The following is a 26,701-nucleotide window of genomic DNA, read 5'->3' on the forward strand; positions in this document are numbered from 1 at the left end:
TTCTGAGTGCTACGTCCAGACTGAGAGGAGTCTTGTATGTATGTTACATACCTGGTCCTGTGAACTCAAAGGGACTTTTGGTCTTTATCATCCAAGACAAAAAAAAGGAGACACAACTGGTGTCCCTAACGTGGCCATCAGCAGCTGCTAGCCTCACCGAGGATGTCATATCAACTGAAGCTACATGGAGTGCCTGGTCTGACTGAGCTAACCCAGCTCCTGTAGCTAGTTCCCTGACACCATACAAGGGCATGGAGCATGACTTGACCTCAATGAATCCTTGGACACTTTTTCCTCCTGGGTTCTGTGTTGTCTCTGTCAGCCAATCTTGGAAGGCACAAGGAGACTGGGCTGGGTAACAATGACCTCCTATGCTTTCTATGGGGCGTCTGTCCCACCTGAGTACAGTGTGTCCATAGTAGAGGGACGCAAACATACAGAGCATCCAGAGGTAGAAGGCAAGGCCTTGGCCCTCGTATAAGGCCTCTCAGTGTCAGATTGGGTGGGACAGAAATGTGGCATCTGTGTCCAGCAGAGCTGGGAGGCTGACATTTTCTCAAGATCTCCACATGCGGGATGAGATGGATCCCAGCTCCCCTGGCTCCAGAAAGATACAGCCAGAACCATTGGAATACGTGAATCTGCTCAGTTTTATTTGTTTTGAATATTAATGACTGTGGATTCTCCATGGGAAAGTACCCGTCCCTCCCCACCACCCACCCAGGAAAGAAGCAGGCTTGCCTGACATGCTGGGTGAATGTCACCATACCGTGACTTCGTGGGAGATTTTAGATTTCAAATCTCTTACTATGAGGCCATGCATTACCTTCAGTGACTGGTTCAGAATTTCCCGTCTTCATATGTTTTACAGAGGAGATGACTTGCAAAATAGGTGTCTGATGTGTTCATATACTGAAAACGGATCAAGAGTGCCTACCTTTGGGATGAGCTGGGACAGCTTTGCTGGACACACATTTTCCCTGAGTGTGTGTGTGTGTGGGGGGGGGTCATGGTTCAGGCTCCTCATGGCTGAGGAAACTGGAACTTTAACTGTTAAAGGAAAGGCACAAGGGTGGTCTTGGAGCGGGGCCCTTTTGACAGGCCTGGTACTGAGGTCTGAGCTGTCTGCTGGGAGTGGTGTCCACTCACTCAGGGGAAACCCTGGGTGCTTGTCTTGCCACAGGACTGGCCGGCTATAGGATGGGGTCAGATGTGGGACAAGGAGGAGGAGGAGGAAGAAGAGGAAGAGGAGGAGAGGTGTTAGGGAATTGTTCATGCAGGCTTTAGATTTTGGGGGTAGAGGAGGTTGAGGGAAAAGAATTCACATCAAGTATGCTGAACATTTGTCACCATGTAAGATCCCTGAGAGGTGCAGTCACTGGGGAGGTGCAGCTGACACAAGGCAGCTGTGTTTATTGAGTGTCTTCTACAGTTCAGGCCTGCCCACCAGCCTCTGTTGCTAGAATGTTGAAGTTGGCCAGAGACAGATATCTGCCTCAGAGCCCTTGTGAAGAGATGCTCAGAGATCAGGGGTGGGGGGTGAAGGGAGGAAGGGAGGGGTAAGGTGAGAGGGAGCAGGAGAGCTGGGGGAAGAGATGTGGAGGGACAGCCAGCCTTTTATTCCCAGGCATCAGCCTTTGGGACCTTATTCCATGAAAGCTTGACCCCTGCTTTCCAGATGGGAAGCCAGTGGAGGTGGATCCACACCACATCCTCATCGAAGACCCTGATGGCTCCTGTACCCTCATCTTGGACAACCTTACTGGCATAGACTCTGGCCAGTACATGTGTTTTGCGGCCAGTGCTGCTGGCAATGCCAGCACCTTGGGGAAGATTCTAGTACAAGGTGAGCAGAGGGGATTGTCTAGTCTATAGTCTGTGGTAAGAACCCTGCCCAGATAGGCTGTGGTAGGGCTGGTGTGTGGAATGACTCAGGGCCTCCCAAAGACTCCCAGAGGATAGTCACTGCTGGAAGTAAGGACAGCCAGTTCCCACCCAATGGTTTCATCTTTCTGTCCTTCCTGCCCCTGCCTGCTTCTGCCCACAGTGCCCCCACGATTTGTGAACAAGGTCCGGGCCACACCCTTTGTGGAGGGAGAAGATGCACAGATCACCTGCACAGTGGAAGGAGCCCCGTACCCTCAGATCAGGTGAGGCCTGGGCTGCAGCTCCAGTCAGTGGTAGGAGGACCACGTAGCATGATCTCCTGATGGGTGGGGGGTGCGTTGTATGTGGTCACTCATCACTGCAAAGTGGGTATTATGGGGTTGTGACTCCTGCTGGACATAGGGCCTTCTGTGGCTGAGAAAATGTGGCTCAACTGTGGTTTCCAGGAAAAGAATCCTAAGGATCCTAGATCTGGGGCAGCTTGGCAGGGGTTCTAAGCTTTGTCTGGGGGTGCTCCAAGCACCCCGAGGGTACCATGGAGATGTCCCTGGCAGAACATTGGCTCACAGGACTTTCTGACTGGTTCCAGGTGGTACAAGGATGGTGCCCTGCTAACCCCGGGCAACAGGTACCGGATGTTGAATGAACCCCGCAGTGGTGTGCTGGTGCTGGTGATCCAGGCGGCCAGCAAGGAGGACCTGGGACACTATGAATGTGAGGTGAGGCACTGTGTAAAGAACAATAGCCATCTTCCAGGGTCTGATCGAGCCCAGGCTCCACTGTATAGGGATGGATGCTCTAGGCTGACCAGGGGACATCAGACTGCTGTCACTCATGGACCCCAGCCACCTGTCCTCTGCCTTGTAGCCTCTCCTTTCACATTAGGCTGGTCCCTGTTATCTCATCCCCTTGCCACTGTCCCCACCACTGACCTCAGCTATCAGTCACTAACGTAAAAACACAGTGCCATTTACCTGGTGACTTTGGCATTGCACAGGACAGAGCTCTGCCTTGCCCATGCAAGCTGGCCTCTGTCTCTGTGCTCCTTGTCCTCAGATCTGAGCTGGAGAGCAGTCTGAATCCTGTGTCCATCTCTTGCTAGAGTCCTTGTCCAGAAGTCAGCCTCCTCTGTGTGGCTTTGACTGTGGCCCTGGGGCACTTGGCTTCCCTAAGACGTCCTGGAAGCAAAGGTGTTCAAGTTAACTCTGGTTTAGGTGCCACAGATACCAGGGGCCATGTACTGACTTAAATCTGTAGGTATAGCTATCTCCAATTCCAGGTTTCTACTATTTCAGGTGCTCACACCCTCCCTCTCTTCAGCTTGGGCAGGACAGCCTCATCCTGGATAGAGAGAGGGAGGGGGAGGGGGAGGGGGAGGGGTGGGGAGGAAAGGGAGAGGAAGAGAGAGAGAGGGAGAGGGAGAGAGGGAGGGAAGAGAGGGAGAGAGGGAGAGGGAGAGGGAGAGGGAGAGGGAAGAGAGGAGGGAGAGGGAGGAGAGACAGAGAGAGAGAGAGAGAGAGCGAGGAGAGAGAGAGAGAGAGAGAGGTCTCCATATTAAGAGTCTCTAGGGGATCCCCTGACTGGGCTAGGAGCCTTCTCCCCTATATAAAACATACTACTCAGGGTAGTGACCCCATGGTAGACCATCAAAGTGGTCTAGACTCCTTTGAGGGTCCAGATTCCTTGAGGAGCCTGTCTTCTAATGGATTCTGCTGCCCCTTTGGCAGTTGGTGAACCGGTTGGGCTCAACACGCGGCGGTGGAGAACTCTACATGCAGAGTCCTGTACTGCGAGCCCGGGACCAGCAGCACCGGGAACAGCTCGTGGCTGCCGTGGAAGGTAGGCTGTGTGTCTGTGCTGTCTCAGTGAGTCACAAATTTTTAGCCATAGGCTTGAACCTCCACTGGTCTGGAAAGAGCCTGGTGGAATCAAAACTATCATCGCTGTTTCTAGGAGGAGGGGGCTAGCATCTCAGGGTGGGGAATGATGGAGGCTGAAGGTCTGTGAGGCTGTACGTGAGGTCAGAGGAGGCAGCTGCAGGGTCACGTATGCAACTGCAAGTGCTGGAAGGCCATGAACCCAGCATGAAAGCTTGAAGTTACCCTGAATAATGGGGACCCCACAGTCTTACTCAGGTATTGTGTCTGCAGAAAGGACATAGCAGGGCTTACCTCAGCTAGACTGGAAGTGCTCATGGAGGCTCTGTGCAGTGGTAGCAGGAGTGGGGGAGGGGTCCACACTGATGCAGAAGACATGACTGCTTGGAGCAGGGGCAGGTGTCAGGGCATCTTACAGGGAAGGAATCACAACACACAGTGAAGTCCTTGTCTTGGCCCAGGGCTATTCCTGGGGCACCAGTGTGGGGTAGGAGTAAATGACAAAACAAACCTCACTAGGAGCTGGACAGATAACTGTGGTCACGAGCATATGCTGCTCTTGCAGAGGACCCGAGTTCAGTTCCCAGTACCCATGCCAGGCAGCTCACAACTGTCTGTGACTCTAGCTCCAGGTATTCGACCCTGTCTTGTCTCAGTGAGTGGCAGTGCTCACAAGTACAGACACAAAAATCAAAACAAATATTTAAAACAAAATAAACAAGCCTGACTATGGACAGAAGTTGAATGTTGTTACTTATCCTGGAAGATGTGAGGAAATGTCTGTTCATTTCAGATAGGCCATCAGGGGTAGACAATCGGGCATCAGTAACAGAAAGAACTCTACACAAGTGTTGGTAAGCTGAGGAGTTGGTTGGGATTAGAAGTATAGGTGAGGGATCACGTACAGACACATGCAGAACTCAAAGCTGTTTCACTGTACCCAGCACGGGTGACGAATCTTGAAAGCTACATCCCTGGAGCGTGTCACCCATTCCACACACGTGCAGGCAGCTCTCTGGGTTGACTAAGTAATGCCTACTACTTATATGACCTTATATGACCTTTATAAATATACTTATATGACCTTATTTTCTGAGCTTTGTAAATTTTGTTCACTTCTCATGTCTTCATGGATTTCCCTCGTTTAAAGGCATGTTTCAGTTTGGAAGACATAGCCATACAGCATCCCACCCCTTCCTCTGGCTCTCACATCCTTTTTGGCAGCCTTTTTTGGATGTTCCCTGAGTCTTAGAAGGGATGGTACAGGTATCTGATTATTTTCTTCCGTCTATGGCTGAGCATAGCAGAGAAACAGTTATTTGGTTTCAGGAGCTAATAGAATATGGGTCTCTATAGCACACTTCTCATTGGAAAAGAAAATTCATTTGGAAAAAAAAATAAGTTTTCCTCTGTGACTGGCCACATTGACTGACCAAAGCTGGCAGCAGCTGTAAGCGATGTGTGTAAATGTTTAGGAGGCAATTTGAGAAGAACATCACAGCCAGAGAACAAAATAGTAGTAGGTGCCTCCCCTGTGGGACCACAGGCTCTTGCCTTTCCTTGTTCTGCCATATATGAATCCCCACCCCCACCCCACCTGGAGCAGAATTTAAATCTATAGGAGAGTAGACGGCTGTCCCCATAACAGTCACACCACGACTGTACTAGCAAGCACGCCTTGCTTGACATATTAGTAATGTAGCACACAGAGCCATTCAGATCTGATGAGGACGTTTTGTGGCACTTCTCACCAGTGGTCCAGCCAGCAAAAACGGGCAGCTTCAGCAACAGGAACTTTATTTAGCTTTGATATGCAACAGTGACAACAGTCTACGGCTTGGAAGGCCTGCGGGGTGGGGGCTCCATAGATCACAACTTGTAGAGAGGCAGCCCACCCCCGGCACTGGGGTTTTTAGCCGATGCTTCTACCTTTGCCTTCCTGTGCATGCAGGTGCTTTCATCTGCACTCTGTCATTGCTTTAACCAATCTGTAAGACTCTCCTCAGGGCTCAGCATTCTATGATGAAACCTTTTCTCTACAGAGGGTGGGTGGGTTCTCTGAAACCTTTCCTTTACAGAGGGTGGGTGGGTTCTCATCCATTCCAAGTAGGTGCCGAGTGGTTTTGGTCAACTAAGGTTGTACATAGTAGAAAAAGATCATATCACTTCTCTCTGTTGCTTCCCCAGAGAGAAGTATCAGGCACAGGTGGGAGGTGCTACAACACCTAGTCTTCCATAATTCACAGTAATTTTCCATGAGCCATCTGATTCCCTCATGCTGAGGTGCTGCTGCCCTTTGATGGCCTTAGCGGGATGGAGCCTGTGTATGTCAGCATCCATCACTGGATCCATGCAACCGCTTAGTATCTTGGTTCTCTTGCCCCTATGCAGGCACCACTAGTGTTGTGCAGCTTTTAACTAGTGAGAGGAGACATCTGTTTATCCCAGAAACGGCACCGATGACAGATTAGAGCACAGTTCCACCCAAGTCTAACCTAGTGAGCTAGTGAGATTACTGGAGTTACTCTCAGGACACAGATTCAGGTATCACTGGAAGCTGGCTTCAGCAAGAGCGAGGAGTCAAAAAGACATGTCCTAGGAGCTCTCAGAAGAACCTGGCGGCAGCTCTGCCGGTCAAAGTCTCCCCTCCCCAGCAGTTGTTGCTGCTTAGGTAACCTGGAGCAGAGCAGTGCCTTGTGAATTTAGTTGATTTCTTGAGTCTTAATGAACCGCCCTCCAAGAGGGAGTGTTTTGATTTGGAAATAGCTACGTAAGGAGAGTTATGACACTTGCATGAACAGTCAGGGTGGGGAGGGACCAGCTAGTGCTCTCCCATCTGGAAGGTGCGCCCCAGATACTGGAGAACCTCACAACCTGGGGGAATGCAAACAGAGACCAGACCAATACCAAGAGAGCCACAACTTCCATAGTAGAAGAGGTGCAATATATTCCTTTTAGAGCTGAAGGCTGGTTCGTGTGGTCCCTTGGCCACTGAAATCAGTTCTTGCCATTTTGTGGTCCTGTATTTTTTTAGACCCCCTCAGAACTGAGCCGTGCCAAAGCTCAGCAGCTCAGCCTTGGGACTTGTGATGTCCTCTATTGTCCTCTCAGAGACCCCCTTCCATGACGAGCAAGTGTCTTTGCTTCTCTTTGACCCTCTGGACAAGGCCTTTTCTGTGATTTCCCACACACAGTCTGTCTGACCACAACCCGGTAACTGAAGCACCATGGGTACTTGCGTCTGCCGCCGGTGGAATATCCACTTCCTGTGCACCTCCTCTCCTGTGGGCATCCTGCTGTGCACAAGGACAGCCTATATATTCATTTACTTGTTGCCATGATGGGTCTTTCTCTGGGACAGAGGAGGGGTGGTAGTATGGAGGAGCAGGCCTCCGGGACTCAAGGGCTTTGGATGTGTGTCAATGCCTTGGAGAGACAAGAAGGCTGATCCTGGAAGACCCTGGAGCCGGAGTCCTGCAACCTGCTTCCTAACTCCCATCCTGCTTCCTGTTAACTCCGCGGCTCTGCAGCCAGACTGGCCTGACAGAACTCTGTGGGTGTTGCTGCCCTCTTGCTTCATCCTGCATCAGGCTGGGAGCCCTGCTTTGCACAGTTGCAGCCTGCCTGTGGTTGCCAGCTACACCCAGGCCCAAAGCTGGGCTGTGAGCAAAAGAACCAGGAATGTTCTCAGAGGTGTTGTGCCCACTACCCTTGAGAGTAGGAAAGTGGGATCCATTAGGGAAGGTGAAGGTTCTCAAGCTGGTGGGGAACATAGAGGTCTGTGGCTTGATCCCAGACTCTCTCTGTGGGATCCCTTCCCATTAGGGGAAATCTACATGCACACACATATATACACACACCTACACACATGTGCATACACATACATATGTGTGATATGTGTGTATCCATGAACACAATGCATACATGCACATATGCACACATGTATGCATGTGTGCACAGGTATATACATATATAAGCATATATGTGCCTGCGTGCAAGACATATGCATGTCTGAGCCTATATATAAGCACATAGTAAATGTTATTGTCTATACACACAGACACTGATGGTACTTTAACTCACACACACCTCAGCTTCTCTGTTGCCCTCCTCTATGTGGCTTTGCAGCAAACCGGAAGTCATGAGTTAGTGTCCCAGGCTACAGTCATTGTAAAGAAGGCAACTCAGATGTGAGGGTGAGGTAGCCTACAGTCTGCCTACTGCCCAGATGCCAAGCCTTGGAGGGGTACATCTGAGGCACCAGCTGAGGGGGCTGTAGGGGAAGAGCCCTCTGGCTGGGCTGGATGGAGGTAGACACGGCTTGTTTCTGGACCTAGAGCCCCATATACTAGGTGAGAACTGTGGGCCCCATTTATTGGCTATGGGGCCGAGACATACTGGGGTTGTCTCCATTGAGAGAGACAGGTCCCCTTCCCATGCTGTGGCACTGTCTAGGGCTGTTCCTAGAAAGATATCTATGGGGGTCCCCCACTGTGAGTGCCATTTTTAGAACTCCAGGATCCACCTCCCCACTTCTTAGTTTTTGTGATTTTTTTTTTTTTTTTGTAAAAGAGGACCAGCCATCCTAGCCTAGCCTTAGTGTGGCTGCTGGCTTGCTGTGCAGCTCCAGGCCCTCCCTTTCCCTCTCTGGGCTCAGATTCCATGTCTGAGAAATGGAACCATAGGCATGACAACTTCACAGGACTTGTGGGCTGTGGACTGAGTCAAGAGTGAGGGTTCTGTGCAGAGGTAGACTTCACCCCACCCCCAACCCCTATGGTACCCTAAGGACACTAGGTACTTTCTTCATGTGACATGAGAGGTTGACACCACCCATAGGACAGGGATTGCTCCCAGTTCACAGATGAGGGAACTGGATCCTCCCAACAGCAAATATCTCCCCAGGAACACCCAGACAAGCAGAACCAGCCCATGCTCCTACACCAAGCAAGCTGCTGTGTTTGCCACCACCACTCCGATAGCTCGGCCCCCAGGCACTGCTAGTGTGTAACGGTTGCTGTTCCGACTGTTTTCTTTGTAGTCACTGAGCAGGAGACAAAAGTCCCCAAGAAAACCGTCATCATGTAAGTGCAGGCGTGACTCTAATCTTCCTCTGACTGTCGTGCCCATGCATGTTACTAACCTCCTCACCTCGCGAGCCTGGTGCCCCTGCTGCCTGCCTGCCTGCCTGCCTGCCTGTGCATACAACCTTCACCACCCAACCCCATGGGTCATCAGCACCTTGCTTGTTCTTGTAGGCAATCTCAGCCATTTTCCACCACCTGTGGAACCTCCACACACCACAGTTCCTTTCTAGGCTCCAGAGCACACTGCACAGGGTGGCAAGATTCTACACATGTCATGGTGATTCACCAGGGTGGTGGCTTCTCAGTAGCTGGAGAGAGCTGGCGATGAAAGCCATTTCCCTTAATGGGCTCAAGACAGACTTCTGCCCTTTAGTGACCCAGAGTTTAGGGAATGTTGGTGATAGTGCTTCCTGCAGTAATGGATTCCCATTCTATAGCCTGCCCTTCCCGATGCAGTATTTAAATGTTTGCTGCAATGGAAAGCAAATCTAGAATGTGATCCAGTTTTTATTCATTGGATTTAAATTAAATTATGCTACAGTGGTGGATATCATAGCCCTGGTGCTTTGTGTCCCCAAGCCTGGGCCCTGCCTGCCTTTGGAAAATGGGAAAGCAGGAATCCTGGGAAGCAAGGAGGCCATCTTCTCCGACTCTCTCCTACGGTGGGCTGTTCCCACGGAGCCACCCAGCCTATGCTCACCACCCTAGTCTTGGAAAGGCCCCACGCTGGAGTTTGGCATAGTTGGTTATCCATACCTGCTGTGTGGGGAGCAGAATTACAAGACACTTTGAGGCATCAAGACCAGGGTCCCTGGTATCCAAGGAGACCCCAGGTAACCAAGTGTTTGTGACATAGCTCTGGGAAAATTCTCCATCTTTCCACCCTTTTAAATCCACACCTCTGCTGGGAGCAAGATGCAACTGAGCCCAGACTCAAATCTTGCAAAGTCCTAACCAATGCCTGCCACTTACCCTGGTGCCCAAGTTCTGCCTCCTCCTGTCACTCTGACTCCCATTTTGGAAGGGTGGAACTCAGACAGGGGACAGGGCATGAGAAAAGTCAGAAGGCCTGTGGCAGCCCAGCAAAGTCCAGAGCTAAGCCAATTCAGGTGCACTCCTTGGCCTGGTGAGGTGTTACTCTTCCCCTCCCCTCAAACCCAGAAACCAGGAACATGGGCTGCAGGTCAGAGCCAGCTGCTCCCTGAGCTTTGGATTGTGCATGTGGCTGCTGCATCAGCTAGCCATCGATTCCTAGTAACTGAGGGGCTTCCGGCACCGAGATCTGGCCTTGTACTGTCCCTATAGACAAAGCACAAAGCCTGCTCGGGGGTGGAAAAGATGGGGACCAGCACAAGGAGCATTGCAAAGCACAACTCACTTTGTGTTAGGAAGCACCTAGAACTCTTAGTTAAGATCATATACCCAAGCCTGAGGCTGACCACTGGAACTTTGTGCTTTGTTTCTTTGGTTTTCTGTTCTATTTTCTTAGCTAGGGTAGTGCAGGTTGGCCTCAAGTGCATGTGTAAGAGTTTGTGCTGTCTTACCCTCTGCTCGCTGACACATGCACTAACTTGGGCTCTGACATATGCTGATGGCACTATGCTGGGTGAGGTTGTGGGTCTCTTGGCCATCTCTTCTTGGGCCCTCTCCCCCTACCAGAGAGGAGACCATCACCACCGTAGTGAAGAGTCCTCGTGGCCGACGACAGTCCCCCAGCAAGTCTCCCTCCCGTTCACCCTCCCGCCGCTCTGCCAGTCCACGAAGGCCAGGGCTGTTGGCCCCTGAGATGCTGTACCCACCAGGGACCATCCCATCCCGGAGGCCTGAAGTAGAACAAGGCAGGAAGGCTCCAGTGCCTGCATTGTATGTGACAGAAGCTGAGGCCCACACTCCAACCTCGCAGCCTCAGCCCAAGTGGTTAGAGGTGGAGGAAACCATTGAAGTCCGGGTGAAGAAGACAGGATCACGAGGTGCATCTCCTGTCCGAGAGATGACGAGCCATGGAGAGGGAGTTCTCTTCACACTGCCTAGTGGGATCCCTGGTAGGGACCCAAATGCCAACAACTCTAACAACAAGAGTGTGTACCAGGAAGCCCGGACCTGGGGTCCCACTGTGGTCCATGTTGGTGAACCTTTTGTCTTCCAAGTGGACTCAGTGGGCAACGTGGACTGGGCAGCTGCTATACCTGAGCCAGAGGAGGTCAGAGCCTCCCAGGAGGAGGAGAACATTGAGAGGGAGGAAGGAGGCAGTGACGAAGATGAGAATACCTTCCGGATGGAAGAGCTGCAGGACATTGACAGCCTTCAGGGCCGTGACCCCAAAATCCTCACACACAATGGCCGGGTGCTGACATTGGCTGACCTGGAAGATTATGTACCCCAGGAAGGAGAGACTTTTGGCTGTGGGGACCCCACCCCCAGAACCCCAGATGGGCCTCCCTGTGAAGTCTCCGTGCTCCAGAGAGAGATCAGCGAGCCTACTGTGGGGCAACCTGTCCTGCTCAATGTGGGGCGTCCTCCAGGCCCCAGTGCCACCCCCAGCTTTTTCAGGCCAGGTTCTCAGGCCCACAGCCCTGAGAGTGTCTCCTTCCTTTTGCGCGAGGCCTGGACAGGTCCAGTGAGTGCTGCCCCTTGGACAAGCTCTTTCCGTACCCACGTCCAGAGTTCTGTAGATGGTGGCCATGGAAGCTTCAAGACAGAGGTCTCCACCCAGACAGTCAGCTTTGGGGCTGTAGGAGAGACAGTCACTCTGCATATTAACCCAGATGGTAGAGAGGCCCCAGGCCCCTCCCAGGGCTGATGTCACACATTGGGGACACAGCATAGGGATAACAAGGTAAGGCGAGTGGCCCAGAGCCTTGGACCCTGCCAGGTACCAGCATCAACCCTGGAACCCACAGCTTACCTCGGGGACCTCCCACCCTCTGTTCTTCTCCAGCCTGGGATTGAACCTTCCTTGCTTTCCTGCCCGGTCCTGCCTACCTCACTGGACCTGATCTCTGCCGGGAGGATGGGGGAAGTCCCTGCAGAGTTGGAGTACACTGATGTCACTTCAGAAGAGCCCTGGCCAGGAGCAGTCCCGAGACTCTGACTTTGGACTCCACCTCTCAGGCCCTTCTGTGGGGCTCTAGAAACAAGATGTGGACTTGTGTGTTTGCCCTGAGACATATCCCCCATTGAGGGTCTTCTCCAGTGCTACACCTAAGACATGTGTTTACCTGGCACCAGCTCTGCCGCTCTTCAGGGCCACCTCTGTGGTGGACACAGTGTAGGGTGGGGGGGAAATCCCTGGTCATTGCCTGATGAGAACAATAAATCAAGTCCCAGACCCTCCTCTCTGCTCTTTCTTGCTTGTTCACCCAGAAGCTCAGGGTCCCCTCCTCTTGTAGCCACCTGCTAGACCAACTCTCATTTCTTCAAGGCTACATCTCAGATCACATAGGCCTCTAGGGTGGTTGATTACCTGTGTACCCTGATGAAGTACATGCAGGACCCAGCCTACCTTGAGGTTCATGGGTAGTATCTTAATTAGGGTTTTACTGCTGTGAACAGACACCACGACCAAGGCAACTCTTAGAAGGACAACATTTCATTGGGGCTGGCTTACAGAGGTTCAGTCCATTATCATCAAGGTGGGAACATGGCAGCATCCAGGCAGGCATGGTGCAGGAGGAGCTGAGAGTTCTACATCTTTATCTGAAGGCTGCTAAGAGAATACTGGCTTCCAGACACCTAGAATGAGGGTCTTAAAGCTCATACCTGTAGTGACACACCTACTCCAACAAGGCCACACCTAATAGTGCCACTCCCTGGGCCGAGCATATATACAAACCATCACAGGTAGATTAGGGACAGGATTTGAATTGGTCCTTGACCATCTGTAGAGCTGGTCCTTGGGACTCATGGTGTAACCAGGGCAGCCATCACAGTCACTTTTGACCTGTCAGGGCCTGAGCAGGTCTTCCTGATCCCTGGATAGCTGAAGCCATTGTAGAATGAATGGGGAGTTAGGAGTGAGACTGGGTGACCTTTGTGTTCTAAGCTCTTGGCATATAGGGGCAACTCTTACCATCTGCCGAGGGGATGACTCAGGATACTAGCACTTGTGTGTGAGGGGATGGATGGGGCCCCAGGAAACCTCTAGCCCTGAGGCCTTCTCTAAGGCTGCTTCTGGCCTGTTGGGGTTGGGAACAGCTTGTCCAGGTTGTGTCTGGGGATGTCAGAGATGCCTCATCCTCAAATACTGAGGAGGATCTGGGCTGGAAAGGCTCTGGGCAGGAAGGAGGGTTACTGGCAAAGGAGTGGTCAGTAGTCCTGGGGCATGTGTGTTCGGCCCCACATAGGCATCCAGGTCCGAAAGGCGGCACAGGGGGAAAGTCTAGGAGCCACACCCAGGAGAGGTTTAGAGGCGTGCCGGGGGTTGCTTACTAGGAATTGGGTAAGAACACAGGCCTGGACTGGGCTTGAACCATTTAGGTGTGGGGCAGACAGCCACATGGGGTGAGGCATGAGCTGCCCTGGGAGGTGAAATAAGGTCATGGTTCCTGAACACCCAATCCTACGGTTCCTCTGATCCTTAATGTGTACGAGTCAGTCTAAGATTTGGGGTCTAGAGCTACCCCCGAGGGGAGTCAGGGCTTAATGGAAGGAATGTGTGGGACTAGCGGCACACTGAAGATGGAGGCTTTCTGAAGATGTACTTTCCCTAGAGCTTTGAAGAGGGTGGCCCTGAGTGTACATGGATCTGGGGCAGGGGCAGCAGTGGTCCTGTAAGCAGCAGCCCTGGGCTCAGAGCTCCTCAATGTGCCTACAATTCCTCCTGAACCCCTATGTCCCCAGGTGGCTTCCCAAGCAAGGAACAGTGGTAGCAGTAGGTCAGGTGCCAGACAGCGGTCTCTGAGAACCGGGGTGGGCATTCGAGCCTGTGCCTGGGATTTCTATCCCCAGTCCAGACTTACCTTGTATTCCCTCCCTCCTGTCCACAGACACCTCTGTGGAAGGCTCTGCCCACCCCACCCAGGATGGAGTTGACCAACAAGCCGCTTCTGTCCTTTGGAGGCTACTGGGCTCAGAAGCCCTCAGCCCCTCCCCAGGGGATTTCCAGAACACCAGACAAAGTGAGCCACCTGCCTTTGAGGAAGCTGCTCCCCAGATCCCAGACACAGCTTCCGGTACCCCTGGTAAGGTCCAGTAAGGAGCTGACTGCAAAGACTTCTCCTCTCCTTTGCTAACCCCACCCAATCCTTGGTCATGTGATCCAAAGGGTCACCTTGATTTCCCATTCCATGGTTATAAACTTGCAGAGCTCTGGGACACTTCGGTATCTTTATGGCTTTATGTGTCATCATGTACTTTGCCTGGTCATGGCTCATCCTTAACTTGACCTCAGTTTTCCAATCTGTGAACTGGGCCCACCCAGTTCACCTGTGCATATAAAAGGACCCAGAGGTGCTCACTTCTATTTGGAGTTTCAGTTTCCCCAGATGTGTCATCTGTCCACTCGGTTAGTCCCACACTGCCACCTGTGTCCTGCTGTCATGTCACCATCAAATCATCCTGGCTGGATGTACAGGTCCTAGAGGGCAGAACTACATCCCAGTGCCAGCCTGGCTGGAGAGCTGGGATACCAGGCTTGTTGCCCTGGTGGAGAACTGGAGAGGTCTCAGATCTGGCTTCAGCAAGACAGCCAGTGGACAGTACTAGGTTGTGGTGGCCAGGATTGCCTGGTTCTCACTCCGGGTTTTTATCCTGGTCCTGGAGCTGCTCTTGATTCTGCAATCTACCCTACACTGGTCACGTGGGTAACCCATGCTTGTTAAAGAATGTCCTCTCCACCCCAGCCAGGATTTAACTCACTAGGCTCCCTACTTTCTACCAGGTGAACTCCCAGAGGTCTTGCAGCCTGACACACACAAGGGCTTGGAGCAGGAGAAGACAACAACTTCTGGGTCCCAGGGATGGACTGTACCCATTCGGTAACCTTCTGAGCCAGATGGGTCATGTGTGGAACTGCCCTCCAAGGGACACCCCTGGGTGGGCAGTGCAGAACCTACTTGCTTTGGCCTCATGGCCTTGAAGAGTTAACAGGATGGACTTAAAATTTTCCAACACACTTCTTACAGGCCCCAGCCCAAGCTGGTGGGCAGGGGAGGGAAGAGGGACCCACCCTAGAACACAAGGTCTTGGGGAGAAGCCTGGGGGGCGGTTCTATGCACACATCTAACCCCACAAGTAGGGATGGTAGGATCCTTATCCTCTCCTGGGGTTCAGGTCCCTGAGAGGTACAGAGTCAGAGTGCTTCAGTGAGCAGAGACCACCCTGTCTTGACTCCAGGGTGGAGGGAACAGCCTGGCCAAGTGCAGGCACTGGACAGCTGCCCGTGTGTGTGCACAGCCAAGTCATCATGGAGACCACACAGAGGACCTATGTGTGCCGAGCTCCTGACACAAGTGTCACAAGTATGGAAGCGGGCCAGCCAGATGGGAATACACCCCTGCTGGGTGCTGGGGGGCATTTTTATGAGGGTCTGATTAAGTCACGTGGCATGATGCCTTAGTCCATGTTTCCCCCATCTCTTTTTTCTGTGTTCCCTTGGAGTGCCTAGAGCCCTCTGGGAAGAGGCAAACAGCGACAGATGTGGTACCTGCAGGCTCCATACTTGAGAGCGGCTATTAGCGCTCTGCCTGCTTTGGCTTGACGTCCTTGTGATTGCTTGGCCAGCTGAAGTTAAAGCAGGAAGAACAGGGACTGTGCTGAAGGAAGCACTTCACAACCACCAGGGGCCTAGGCAGTGAGGTTGGGGTCACCAGGGAAGGAAGTGGGCTTTCTGGTCTGAGCGACATAAAGCTTTATGGACCACAGATGTACACAGTGGGCTGTGCCCCTAGGTCTATGAAGCCTGGGAGTTGCTCCACACAGACTCTCTTCCCTCCTTTCCCAGGGGCCCCATCCATGCAGGTCACTATTGAGGATATACAGGTACAGGTAGGAGACCTGGCACAGTTTGATGCTGTCATTGAAGGCAACCCACCGCCCACAGTGACCTGGTACAAGGTAAGAGTAGGCCCAGGCAGCAGGGGGAGGAGACGAGCTTCAGGACCTGGAGGGCATGGGTGCATGTATGCATGAGACCATGTGGGAGTATGGAAGGGGGCTCATGCACCTCACTATGCAATCTGTAACTCCCATCCCATAGCCCCACCCTGCACCCCAATATGTTTACCTTCCCATCCTGCTTCTGGCCTGCACCTGGGACTGGGCACACAGCAGGTATTGGAAGTACTGCTCCAGGAAGGGTGTGTGAGTCCAGGTGCTGGCATATCCCAGGATAGGCTGATGGTAGCCCAGTCCGTCTCGTTTGTCCAGGACAGCACCCAGCTGATGAACAGTGCCCGGCTGAGCCAGAGGCAAGATGGAACTACTTATTCCTTGGTGTTGACTGATGTGGCGCCACATGATGCTGGTGTCTACACATGTGTTGCCAATAATGCAGGTGGACAGGTGCTCTGCAAGGCGGAGCTGCTGGTCTATGGGGGTGAGTTGGCTGGCTCCTCCCGGGCCTTCCCAGGGCAGGCTATAGGCACCAGGGAGCAGCCCTTGTCATTGCATAGGAGAGCAGTGGGATCAATTCATGGCTGCCTATAGTGTACCTGTCCTGTGCTTTGACTGTAGGGGACAAGCTAGATGCCGAAAAGCAAGTCTATCGGAGAAAATTGCATTCCTTCTATGAGGTTCAAGAAGAGATTGGGAGGTATCGTTTTCTCACCAGCTCCACAATCTCCAGTCCTTCCCAGGGCACCCGCAGCATGGTACCTACCATGGGTTCCCTCTCTCCTTCTTCACCCCCAGGGGTGTGTTCGGTTTCGTGAAAAGGGTTCAGCATAAAGGAAATAAGATGTCCTGTGCAGCCAAGTTCATCCCCCTGCGGAGCAAAACTCGGGCCCAGGCATACCAGGAACGAGACATCTTGGCTACACTTGGCCACCCACTGGTCACTGGGCTCTTGGACCAGTTTGAGACCCGGAAGACTCTCATCCTTATCTTGGAACTGTATCCTTCATCTGAACCCCTGAGAGAGTTCAAAAGGCATCAGGTCCCAGACTAGGGCTGGAGTTGCTGAGTGTGGAGTCCCTGGATGAGTGTGAATCCCTGCAGAGTGTGAGTCCCACTCCCTGGGTTCTGTCGTGACAAGTGCTAGCCCCACATCTGAGCATCCTGTTCCTGGTGTTGTGACTGGGTGTGACAGCAGCTCTTGAGCCTACAACTCAAAGTGACATGGTTGGGGTTTTGGACATGAGATCTTTCCTTTCTGTGGCTCACAGATGGGGGCCACCACAGTCTTGATTCTTATTGAGAATGGCCTGGATCCCTCTCAGAGGTGACCTCTTGGATATTGGAGAGGGGCTCCCAGCCCAGCTCCTCTTGGTCTCTGTCACACCCATGGGGGCTTGTTTGGGGCTCTTATTAATTTCACAACCTGGCTGCCCTATCACTCCTGAAGCTGTGGAGTGGGCCCTGTGCAGAGATGAGAGGGTGCCCTGCTTCCATCAGGCTGCTGCACAACAACCTCCCTCAGCAGAGGCTCTTTCTGAAGGCTGCTTTCTCAGGGTTGTGAGCCATCTGGGACCCAGGAGTCTTCATCCCACTCTCCCTCATCTAAATACCAGCACCTCTAGATCTGGCTCACAGAAGCCTCGGGTCCTGGGTACTTTTCTGTGAGCACAGGCCCAGGAGTCAGGTGGGTTCCAACCAGGTGCAGCTTTTCCTTGACCAAACCCAGGTGCTCATCTGAGGAGCTGCTGGATCGACTCTTTAAGAAGGGTGTGGTGACTGAAGCTGAGGTAACCGCTACCTTCTCCTTGCCTGAGTGTCCCTAGAGTCAGAGCCCACATCCCAGTCCCCGGACACAGCCTCTTTGACTTGAGTCCCTGGTAGCTTCCAAGGTACCCAGGTATAATCAGCCTCTCCTACCCCTTCCGGCCATCCCAGCCCAGCTGTCCTATGATGTCTGCCCCTCCCTGATTGGAACAGACTGCTCCTTCCTCCTTATTTAGGCTCAGCACACCTTTGGGAAACCCCCAGCCCTGGGGCTCACAGGTTCCTGACCTGTGACTTTGTCAGTCACCTGACCTGTGGGGCCTGAATTAAGAGGAGGAAGGCTTGATGATGGAAATAAGCTGGAATGAAATAGAGGAGGAGGTTGAGACTGGCCCCTCAGTTTGGCCAGGCCTCCAGGAAGTACCTGAGGCCGGCTCCTCACCTGGGCCAGACCTTCAGGAGGTACCTGAGACTGGCCCCTCAGCTGGGCCAGGTCTTCAGGAGGTACCTGAGGCTGGCTCCTTACCTGGGCCAGGCCTTCAGGAGGTACCTGAGGCTGGCTCCTTACCTGGGCCAGGCCTTCAGGAGGTACCTGAGATTGGCCCCTCAGCTGGGCCAGGTCTTCAGGAGGTACCTGAGGCTGGCCCCTCAGTTTGGCCAGGTCTTCAGGAGGTACCTGAGGTTGGCTCCTCACCTGGGCCAGGCCTTCAGGAGGTACCTGGGGCTGGCCCCTCACCTGGGCCAGGCCTTCAGGAGGTACCTGGGGCTGGCCCCTCACCTGGGCCAGGCCTTCAGGAGGTACCTGGGGCTGGCCCCTCACCTGGGCCAGGCATTCAGGAGGTACCTGAGCCAGCCTCTTGGGGGCTGGTTCCAAACTGTACCCGGCCTTTCTCACAGGTCAAGGTCTACATCCAGCAGCTTGTGGAAGGCCTACACTATCTGCACAGCCATGGTGTCCTCCACCTAGACATAAAGGTATTGACCTATGGTACCTCCAGGACTCAGGGTGGGGACAGGTGGGAGCCCCTGCGATTGGATTCTACTGAGGACAGGGAACTCGCTGCTTCACAGCAGTCAGGTAGGGTTTGGTTCTGATGGAGTAAATGTGGTGCCTTAGTCTGACCTGGGGACACCCCACTGCCCTTTACCAGCTTCAAGGACTCTTGAGTGCTCTCCTAGGCCCAGAGAGTAGGAGGTTCCTCTCTCATGAAGTGTAGCTCTCAGCAATTTCCCAACTCTGCCTGACAGCCCCCCAACATCCTGATGGTGCACCCAGCTCGGGAAGACATTAAGATCTGTGACTTTGGCTTTGCCCAAAAGATCACCCCTTCAGAGCCACAGTACAGCAAATATGGCTCACCTGAATTCGTGTCCCCAGAGATCATCGAGCAGAGTCCTGTGAGCGAGGGCTCAGACATCTGGTGAGTGGATGGCCCACCAGGAGGGCTGTTGATCTGGAGCCTCCCTGCCCTCCGTATGTCTGTCTGGCAGCCTCTGAGCCTCTGCCTCCTCTTCCAGCCCCCACATGCATACCCCTTGCCTGTGGGACAGGCCTAGTATGACTCACAAATGTGGTGTTTACATTCTTGCAGGGCGATGGGTGTCATCTCCTACCTCAGGTAAGCAGACCCTGCTCCACCACCTCTTCCAAGCTGATCCTTCAGTGTAGGCCAAGGACATTGCTGGCTGCTCCCCAGATCAGCCCCGAGACACAGCAGGCAGCTATTTTGAGGCCAGGCAGTAGGCCAACCCTGATAAAAAAATGTGTTGTTTAACGCTTCTTACTAACACCCCACTGTCATGAGGCAGATCTTAGCCACTTCCCCTGCAGGTCTGGGGGCTTGACCATGGACATGACCTTGACCAGGACACTCAGTGTCCCTGATGTCCTGAAGGTGCTAGTGATATAGTTCAAGTTTGGATCTCCTCTGTAGGTTGAACTCTGATTTCTACCGTGGCAAATGCTAGTTCCTACCCTAAACAGACCTTGAATCTCTTCCCATTCTGAACCCGAGGCTCTGCCCTAGCTTAAGGCTAAGTGTCTTTTCAAAGTGACTTTGTATACATTTCTTGAACCCAAACCCCTACCTCAAATGAAGGCTATGTCCATACTGCAAGCTCAGCATTTATCTCTGTCCTATTTTGGACATGCGTCTCCATGTCAGGACAAGGGCAAGCGACCACCTCAGGATGAACCTTTTATTTTTACTGAAGTCAGAGCCAAGATACCCACGGCAGGGCTTACCTCATATGCCTCATTAAAGCTGAGCCTCCATCTCTGCTGTGGGATAAATCCTAATCCCCACCTCAGCCTGAACCTGGATTCTCATCCCAGTCTGAGCCCTGGTAACTAAACCTTGATCCTTACTCCAAGCTAATCCTGGGTTGTTCTGGTCTAGCCTGAAACATTTCCTCAAATCCTCAGGTCTAGATGAGTGTGGTGCACATCCAGTCAGGGAATCTTTTCTGAGAGTCAGCCTCCCCACTTCTCTGCTTTCAGCCTTACCTGCTCATCCCCATTTGCTGGAGAGAGTGACCGTGCCACCTTGCTCAATGTTTTGGAGGGGCGGGTCTCTTGGAGCAGTCCCATGGCTGCCCACCTGAGTGAGGATGCCAAGGACTTCATCAAGGCCACGCTGCAAAAGACCCCCAGGTGAGTGCACACCTGTCCTTCACCTGCCCAAGCTCCAGTCAGCCCTGTCACAGGAGCACCTGACTGAGTAGCCCACCTGGCTTTCTTCTTCCTCCAGGGCCCGGCCTAGCACTTCCCAGTGCCTTGCCCACCCCTGGTTCCTGGTAAGTAGGCCCAATTTGAGCTCAACTCGCTGCTCTGCAGGGAGGAAAAGGAAGGCCAAGAGTTCTCATTAGTATAGATTATTCTGGCTTGTCCCCCCCCGCCCCCTCCCACACACACAATTCAGAGGACACTAGGACCTTCATATACCAGTTCTCATTAGTATAGATTATTCTGGCCTGTCCCCCCCGCCCCCCACGCACACACGCACACAATTCAGAGGACACTAGGGCCTTCATATACCAGTGCCTTCATATTGGCAAAGGGGTCCTGGAGTCCTCCATAAAGGACTGCTCTGCAGTTAGCAACAAGGGGTCCCTTCAGCCTTCCTGGGCATCTGGGAGAAGGATTTGCAGTGTCCTGATCCCAGAGTGTCTGAGAGGAGACCCTGAAGTTTGTTGCCTCCACCCTGCTGGGCCTGCATCCCTGGAGGACTACCACCAGGGCACCAGGGTCCGTTTTCTCATTACCACAGCCACTCCCCTCCCACTACAGAAATCCATGCCTGCTGAGGAGGCTCACTTCATCAACACCAAACAGCTCAAGTTCCTTCTTGCTCGAAGTCGCTGGCAGGTGAGTCCCCCTTTCCCAGGAAAGAGGTGCTGAGGTCAGGGAAGGGAACTGAATCTAGCCATGTGACCCACTTAGGCCAGGAGCACAGGGCCATACTGGCCTGCTCCATGACTCTGGGTTCCCTTGAGTGCACCAGGTGGTGGGGCAGAGCAATAGAGCAGCAGGTGCAGAAGATCCAGGCGTCCTGTGTAACCCCTCTGGGCCCTATCGAAGCAAAGAGGCAATGGGCACCCCCCCCCCACCTCCTGCCATGACCAGTCATGCCCATGGATGTCCCTCTGTCCCCATTTCCAGCGTTCCTTGATGAGCTACAAGTCTATCCTGGTGATGCGTTCCATCCCTGAACTGCTCCAGGGTCCTCCGGACAGTCCATCTCTAGGAGTGGCCCGGCACCTACGAGGGGAAGCCAGCGGCTCCTCTAGCTCATCGTCTTCCTCGGACAATGAGCTTGCCCCATTTGCCAGGGCTAAGTCGCTGCCACCTTCCCCTGTGACTCACTCGCCACTCCTGCACCCTCGGGGCTTTCTGCGGCCTTCAGCCAGCCTCCCAGAAGAGACAGAGGCCAGCATGCCCGCTGCTGATGCAGCTGTGCCAGCATCCCCCCAGGGTGCTGGGCCTCCAGCAAGCCCAGGTTGTGTGCCCCGGCACAGCGTCATCAGCAGCTTGTTCTACCAGCAAGCTGGTGAGGGTGCAGAGCGTGGGAGCAAAACATTGGGTGCCAAGAGGCACCCTGCTCGGAAGCGGCACCTGCTAAAGGGTGGGTACATTGCAAGGGCCCTCCCTGGTCTGCGAGAGCCACTGATGGAGTACAGCTTGTTGGAGGAAGAGGCTGCTAGGGAGGAGCAGGCCTCTCTGATGACCAAGACACCATCCTTTGAGACTGCCCTGCGACTACCTAGTTCCAATGTCAGAGAGGTCCCAGGCCGAAGCCGCTCCCTGGACAACCCACCAGTCACAACTGGCCCCTCTGCCGAGGCATGCAAAGAACAATACCTAGTCCCACCTTCCTTGGGGTTCACTCATGAAACCACTGCCAAGGACACAGGGCACAAAGAGGGGTTCTTGCAGGAGTCTGTCCCCTTTCCACCTACGAGTGGTAACTCAAGGCCTGTTAAGCAAGAAGGATCATCCCAGGACAGTTGTAGAGGGAAACCAGGCCCTTCCTGTCACTCTGAACTGGGTTCTGGTCCCCAGGAGGGCTGTGGCTCTCCATCGTCACAACTCCTTGGCTCCTTACCTCCACAGTCATTGAAGAAGGAGCTCTCAACACCCTGTGGCCCACTCTTTTCAGAACAGCCTCAGGCAGCCCCATTCCCAACTCAAGCAAGCCCCCTTCTTGGTTCTGAGAAGGGACCTCAAGATAGCTCTCTACCTGAAAGGTCATGTCCAGTTCCCTCCAGTTCCCCAGGGTCAGCCTCCCAAGTAGATGCATCCCTGGATACTGAAGGCTTGTCTGAAGCTGGGGACACATGTGACTTCACGCCTCCTCCACAGCGGCCTCAGGAGCAGGCTACCACCTGGAAGTTCTCTCTGGAATCCCGTGGGGGCTATGCAGGGGTGGCAGGCTATGGCACCTTTGCCTTTGGCGGGGATGCAGGAGGGATGCTAGGGCAGGGTCCTCTTTGGGCCAGGATGGCCTGGGCTGTGTCCCAGTCCTCAGAAGAGCAGGATGAAGCTGCAATTGAGAGCTCTCAACCGCTGGACAGCTCAGGGCCCATTGCTGAGGCCAGTGGGGTTCCCCCAAGGACCTCTCCAAGCCTCACCCCATGGGAGGAAGTTGAGCAGGTTTCCCTGGTACAGATCCGGGATCTGTCTGGTGATGCAGAAGCAGCCGACACCATCTCCTTGGACATTTCTGAGGTAGATCCTGCCTACCTTAACCTCTCCGATCTATATGACATCAAATATCTCCCATTTGAGTTCATGATCTTCAGGAGGGTCCCCAAACCTGTAGAGCAGCCAGAGTCACCTGACTCAGAAACTGAAGCTGGGCAAGGACTGGCAGAGTCCTTCCTGGAGGAGGCCGTGTGGCCCTGGCCAGGCGAGCTGGGACTGCGTGCTGGTCTGGAGATTACAGAGGAGTCAGAGGAGCCAGGGGACCTGGAAGCACTGTTGGGCGCAGCTGCTGTGAGCAGGAAGCGCAAGTGGTCCCCCTCCCGTGGCCTCTTCCAGTTCCCTGGGAGGTGCCTGTCAGGGGAGGAGCCCGTGGAGCTTGGGCTTCGCCAGAGAGTGAAGGCTTCCATGGCTCACATCTCCAGGATCCTGAAGGGCAGGCCAGAAGGTAACCTCCCCCAGCATCTGGCATGTCCATGTCCCTTGTTCGGCACCATGAAGCTACCAGGTTCTCTTGTGCCCTCTCAAGTCCCCACTGGCCTCCTCTTCCTGTTCTATGCCACCCACATCCAGCCTGACCCCATAGGTCTTGGCTCAAATCCTGGTTTCCCCTCTGCAGCCCTGACACCCCTCCTTACTGGGTATCTGAGACCATCTCTGATACATACTGGCTACAGAAGCCTAGAGCTAATAGCAGGGGCAGACCTTTGAGGAGAGAAAGGGTCTATGGGTCAATTCACCAGGCCCCAGATCTCTGGCCCAGGAGCCACCCCAAACCTAGATTCTCTGACATAGCTCTCTGTGACCCCAGAGCCTCTTCATCTTCAGAGCCTCCATAACCTCTGACTTCCCTTACCCCAGGGCCAGCCTCCCAGCTAGATTGCCCAGGTAGAGGAAGCTAGTGCTATCCTGCTTCTCCCACCGAGCTCCCGGGCCTCTTTCTTCCACAGGTCCTGAGAAGGAAGGGCCTCCCAGAAAGAAGTCAGGCCTAGCTTCTTTCCGGCTGTCAGGCCTAAAGGGCAGGGACCAAGGTAAGCAGGAATCACAACTATACCAGTGTGGGGCTCTGGTATAGAGGTCTAAGCTTGGAAGGCTTCTGTTGGAGCTGAACAGGGTCCAGATTGGGCTGTCTGGCCAGGCAGTCTCCACTCAGGGCTCTTCTTTTGCCCCCCTCTCAGCACCATCCTTCCTAAGAGAACTCTCAGACGAGGCTGTGGTCCTGGGCCAATCAGTGACACTGGCCTGCCAGGTGTTGGCCCAGCCAACTGCCCAGGCTACCTGGAGCAAAGGTAAGGAGCTGCCCTGGAGTCTGTGTGCTGGATTGGTGAGGGCAAGCAGCAATCACAGGCCCAGCGGGAAGCTTTGGCTGTCCTGGGGGAAAGCCAAGATGGCGTTGTCTTGTCACAGATGGGGTCCTCCTGGAGAGCAGCGGCCACCTCCTCATCTCTTCCACCCTGAAGAACTTCCAGCTGTTGACCATCCTGGTGGTGACAGAAGAGGACCTGGGCACATATACGTGCTGTGTGAGCAATCCGCTGGGGACAGCGGTCACCACAGGTGTCCTGCGGAGAGCAGGTATGTGGTCCACACTGGAAGTCTCTACCAGGGCATGAGGGCTGGGCTAGGAGTTCCAGGACATCTCATTTTGCTTAGTGAGCAGGACAAGGCTTCTTATCTGAGAGTCCATGGAACTTGGGGCTTTCAGGGAACTCAAGAAAAGTCAAAGAAGTAGGTAAAGCTGCTAATACCACATCTAGTGCCAAAGAGTCTATTTGTGTACTCCACTGCTGGGCAGAATGCCCTTACTCATACATGCTTGAGACATGAACGTCCTCTCTTGACTGCACCACCTCATCCTCCTGTATTGCTTTCTGGTTCACACAGCATCCGAGGGTACTTCTAGGGTAATGAAGACAGCGAATATTGGCCTCGCCTTGGGCTAGGGCACTCAGCAGAGATGAGGCACTAACCAGGGCCACTCCATAGGGCCTCCAGTGTGCCCCAGCTGAGAGGGATCTAGACAGAGACTGCCAGGCAGGTATCCCTGGACCACCCCCTCCCACTAGGAGAGGTGCCAGCTTCTTCTATTCATCCTAGCATGAAGCCCCTCTCCATCAAATGACAGAACAAGTAGAGGGCAGGCCTGGCAGCTGCTCAGAGTGAGATGAGTGTGGTCAGAGGTTGTTCCTTGAGGGTTGAGTGTCCATGCTGACCACGGAGTTGCCCTTGCAGAGCGCCCTTCATCTTCTCCACGCCCGGAGGTCGGGGAACTATACACGGATGCGGTGCTGCTGGTCTGGAAGCCTGTGGAATCCTGTGGCCCGGTGACCTACATCGTGCAGTGCTGTATAGAAGGTATAGGCGTCCTGAGGCTTGGGAGTCTGTGAAGGGTTGGCATGGAAAGGCACTGTGGGTGTGTCTGCTCTCTGTCTGTGGGTGGCCTCAGGAGAGGGGTTCCCTTGATTTTCCACAATGGCTTCTTACTCTCTCCTCTGTGGTCAGGAGGCAGCTGGACAACTCTGGCCTCTGACATCTCTGACTGTTGCTACCTCACCGGCAAGCTGTCCAGGGGTGGCATGTATACCTTCCGGACAGCATGTGTCAGCAAAGCAGGAATGGGCCCCTACAGCAGCCCCTCAGAACAGGTCCTCCTTGGAGGACCCAACCACCTGGGTAAGCTTTGGGGCCGCTGGGGGCTGATAAGGGTGGCCATGTGATCAGGCATAGGCACACAGTTGTCCATGAATGATCCACATGCCTGCATTCAGTATTCAAAGCCTGCACTCCCTGGGGATCCCTGGGGATCCTCCTGTCCCTCTTCACTCCCCAACTCCCCTCATGTCACCCTGGCAGTCAATCGAGGTTGATTTTGACTTTACTGGGTGTTGTGTTTGCATCTGATGGAAGAGTGCTGCTGAGGTTGGTTAGAAATGGATGGTGGAGACTCCAGAAAGGTGGATGTCATTTGATTGCTACCCAGTTCCACCTGGAATGTTCTCTGCCGTTATCATGAATGCAATTAGTTAAAATAACAGATTCTGCCACGACCCTGTCCTATCCAAGTTTCTCCTCCAACCCACACAAAGTTAGTTGTTCAAGGAACGAGAGGTCAGAGTGCACGGGAGCTTAAAGGGCCATTTTTGTAGCACTTGGGAAGGGACTAAGAGGTGGTGGGAGGGACAGGGCTGCCTGGATGTCCCTCCCTGACTAGGTCCCCTATCTCACTTCTCACAGCCTCTGAGGAGGAAAGCAGTCGGGGGAGACCAGCCCAGCTTCTCCCCAGCACAAAGACCTTGGCCTTCCAGACGCAGATCCGGAGGTGTGGGGTGTTTGTAGAGGGTGGGAGGATGGAGGCCATCCCCCAAATCTTCCTGGGAGCTTTTCATGACCCACACTCCAGTGCAACTGCCCAGCATGTCTATCATTGGCCTTATCTGCTCCCTGAGCTTGGTCCTTGCTGCTCTAAGTGTGTGGGGAGTACTTACAGGTTCCCCATGTTTCCTTCCTGCAGGGGCCGCTTCAGTGTGGTGCGGCAGTGTAGGGAGAAGGCAAGTGGGCGGGCCCTGGCGGCTAAGATTGTTCCCTACCAGCCTGAAGACAAGACAGCTGTACTAAGAGAATATGAGGCACTTAAGAGACTGCACCACCCACATCTGGCCCAACTCCATGCAGCCTACCTCAGTCCCCGGCACCTGGTGCTCATCCTGGAACTGTGCTCTGGCCCTGAGCTGCTACCCTGTCTGGCGGAGAGGTGAGGGGTAGTCTGGTCTGCCTGGGAGACAGTCAGTCATGCAAGCAGAGATCCTTGGGAGGGACAGTGAGAGCAGTCTGAC

The 26,701-nt window shown here is 53.8% G+C and overlaps 1 protein-coding gene across 1 annotated transcript in view; it reads left to right on the top strand.

Moving 5' to 3' along the window:
- Obscn (obscurin, cytoskeletal calmodulin and titin-interacting RhoGEF) overlaps positions 1 to 26,701 on the top strand; it is a 135,943-nt gene that overhangs the window by 107,811 nt on the left and 1,431 nt on the right. The window contains exons 86-111 of the mRNA XM_076937701.1: positions 1,679 to 1,846; positions 2,048 to 2,150; positions 2,477 to 2,606; positions 3,615 to 3,726; positions 13,837 to 14,031; positions 14,730 to 14,826; positions 15,185 to 15,309; positions 15,792 to 15,904; positions 16,217 to 16,385; positions 16,523 to 16,601; positions 16,700 to 16,900; positions 17,631 to 17,691; positions 18,566 to 18,643; positions 18,917 to 19,089; positions 19,261 to 19,287; positions 20,169 to 20,321; positions 20,419 to 20,464; positions 20,958 to 21,035; positions 21,330 to 23,316; positions 23,819 to 23,899; positions 24,047 to 24,157; positions 24,276 to 24,443; positions 25,101 to 25,223; positions 25,371 to 25,541; positions 26,103 to 26,187; positions 26,380 to 26,619. Of these exons, the coding sequence (XP_076793816.1) occupies positions 1,679 to 1,846; positions 2,048 to 2,150; positions 2,477 to 2,606; positions 3,615 to 3,726; positions 13,837 to 14,031; positions 14,730 to 14,826; positions 15,185 to 15,309; positions 15,792 to 15,904; positions 16,217 to 16,385; positions 16,523 to 16,601; positions 16,700 to 16,900; positions 17,631 to 17,691; positions 18,566 to 18,643; positions 18,917 to 19,089; positions 19,261 to 19,287; positions 20,169 to 20,321; positions 20,419 to 20,464; positions 20,958 to 21,035; positions 21,330 to 23,316; positions 23,819 to 23,899; positions 24,047 to 24,157; positions 24,276 to 24,443; positions 25,101 to 25,223; positions 25,371 to 25,541; positions 26,103 to 26,187; positions 26,380 to 26,619 (5,074 nt within the window). The remainder of the gene's footprint in view (positions 1 to 1,678; positions 1,847 to 2,047; positions 2,151 to 2,476; positions 2,607 to 3,614; positions 3,727 to 13,836; positions 14,032 to 14,729; positions 14,827 to 15,184; positions 15,310 to 15,791; positions 15,905 to 16,216; positions 16,386 to 16,522; positions 16,602 to 16,699; positions 16,901 to 17,630; positions 17,692 to 18,565; positions 18,644 to 18,916; positions 19,090 to 19,260; positions 19,288 to 20,168; positions 20,322 to 20,418; positions 20,465 to 20,957; positions 21,036 to 21,329; positions 23,317 to 23,818; positions 23,900 to 24,046; positions 24,158 to 24,275; positions 24,444 to 25,100; positions 25,224 to 25,370; positions 25,542 to 26,102; positions 26,188 to 26,379; positions 26,620 to 26,701) is intronic.

The sequence above is a fragment of the Arvicanthis niloticus genome, chromosome 6, assembly GCF_011762505.2.
Source record: "Arvicanthis niloticus isolate mArvNil1 chromosome 6, mArvNil1.pat.X, whole genome shotgun sequence".
NCBI classification, from domain to species: Eukaryota; Metazoa; Chordata; class Mammalia; order Rodentia; family Muridae; genus Arvicanthis; species Arvicanthis niloticus.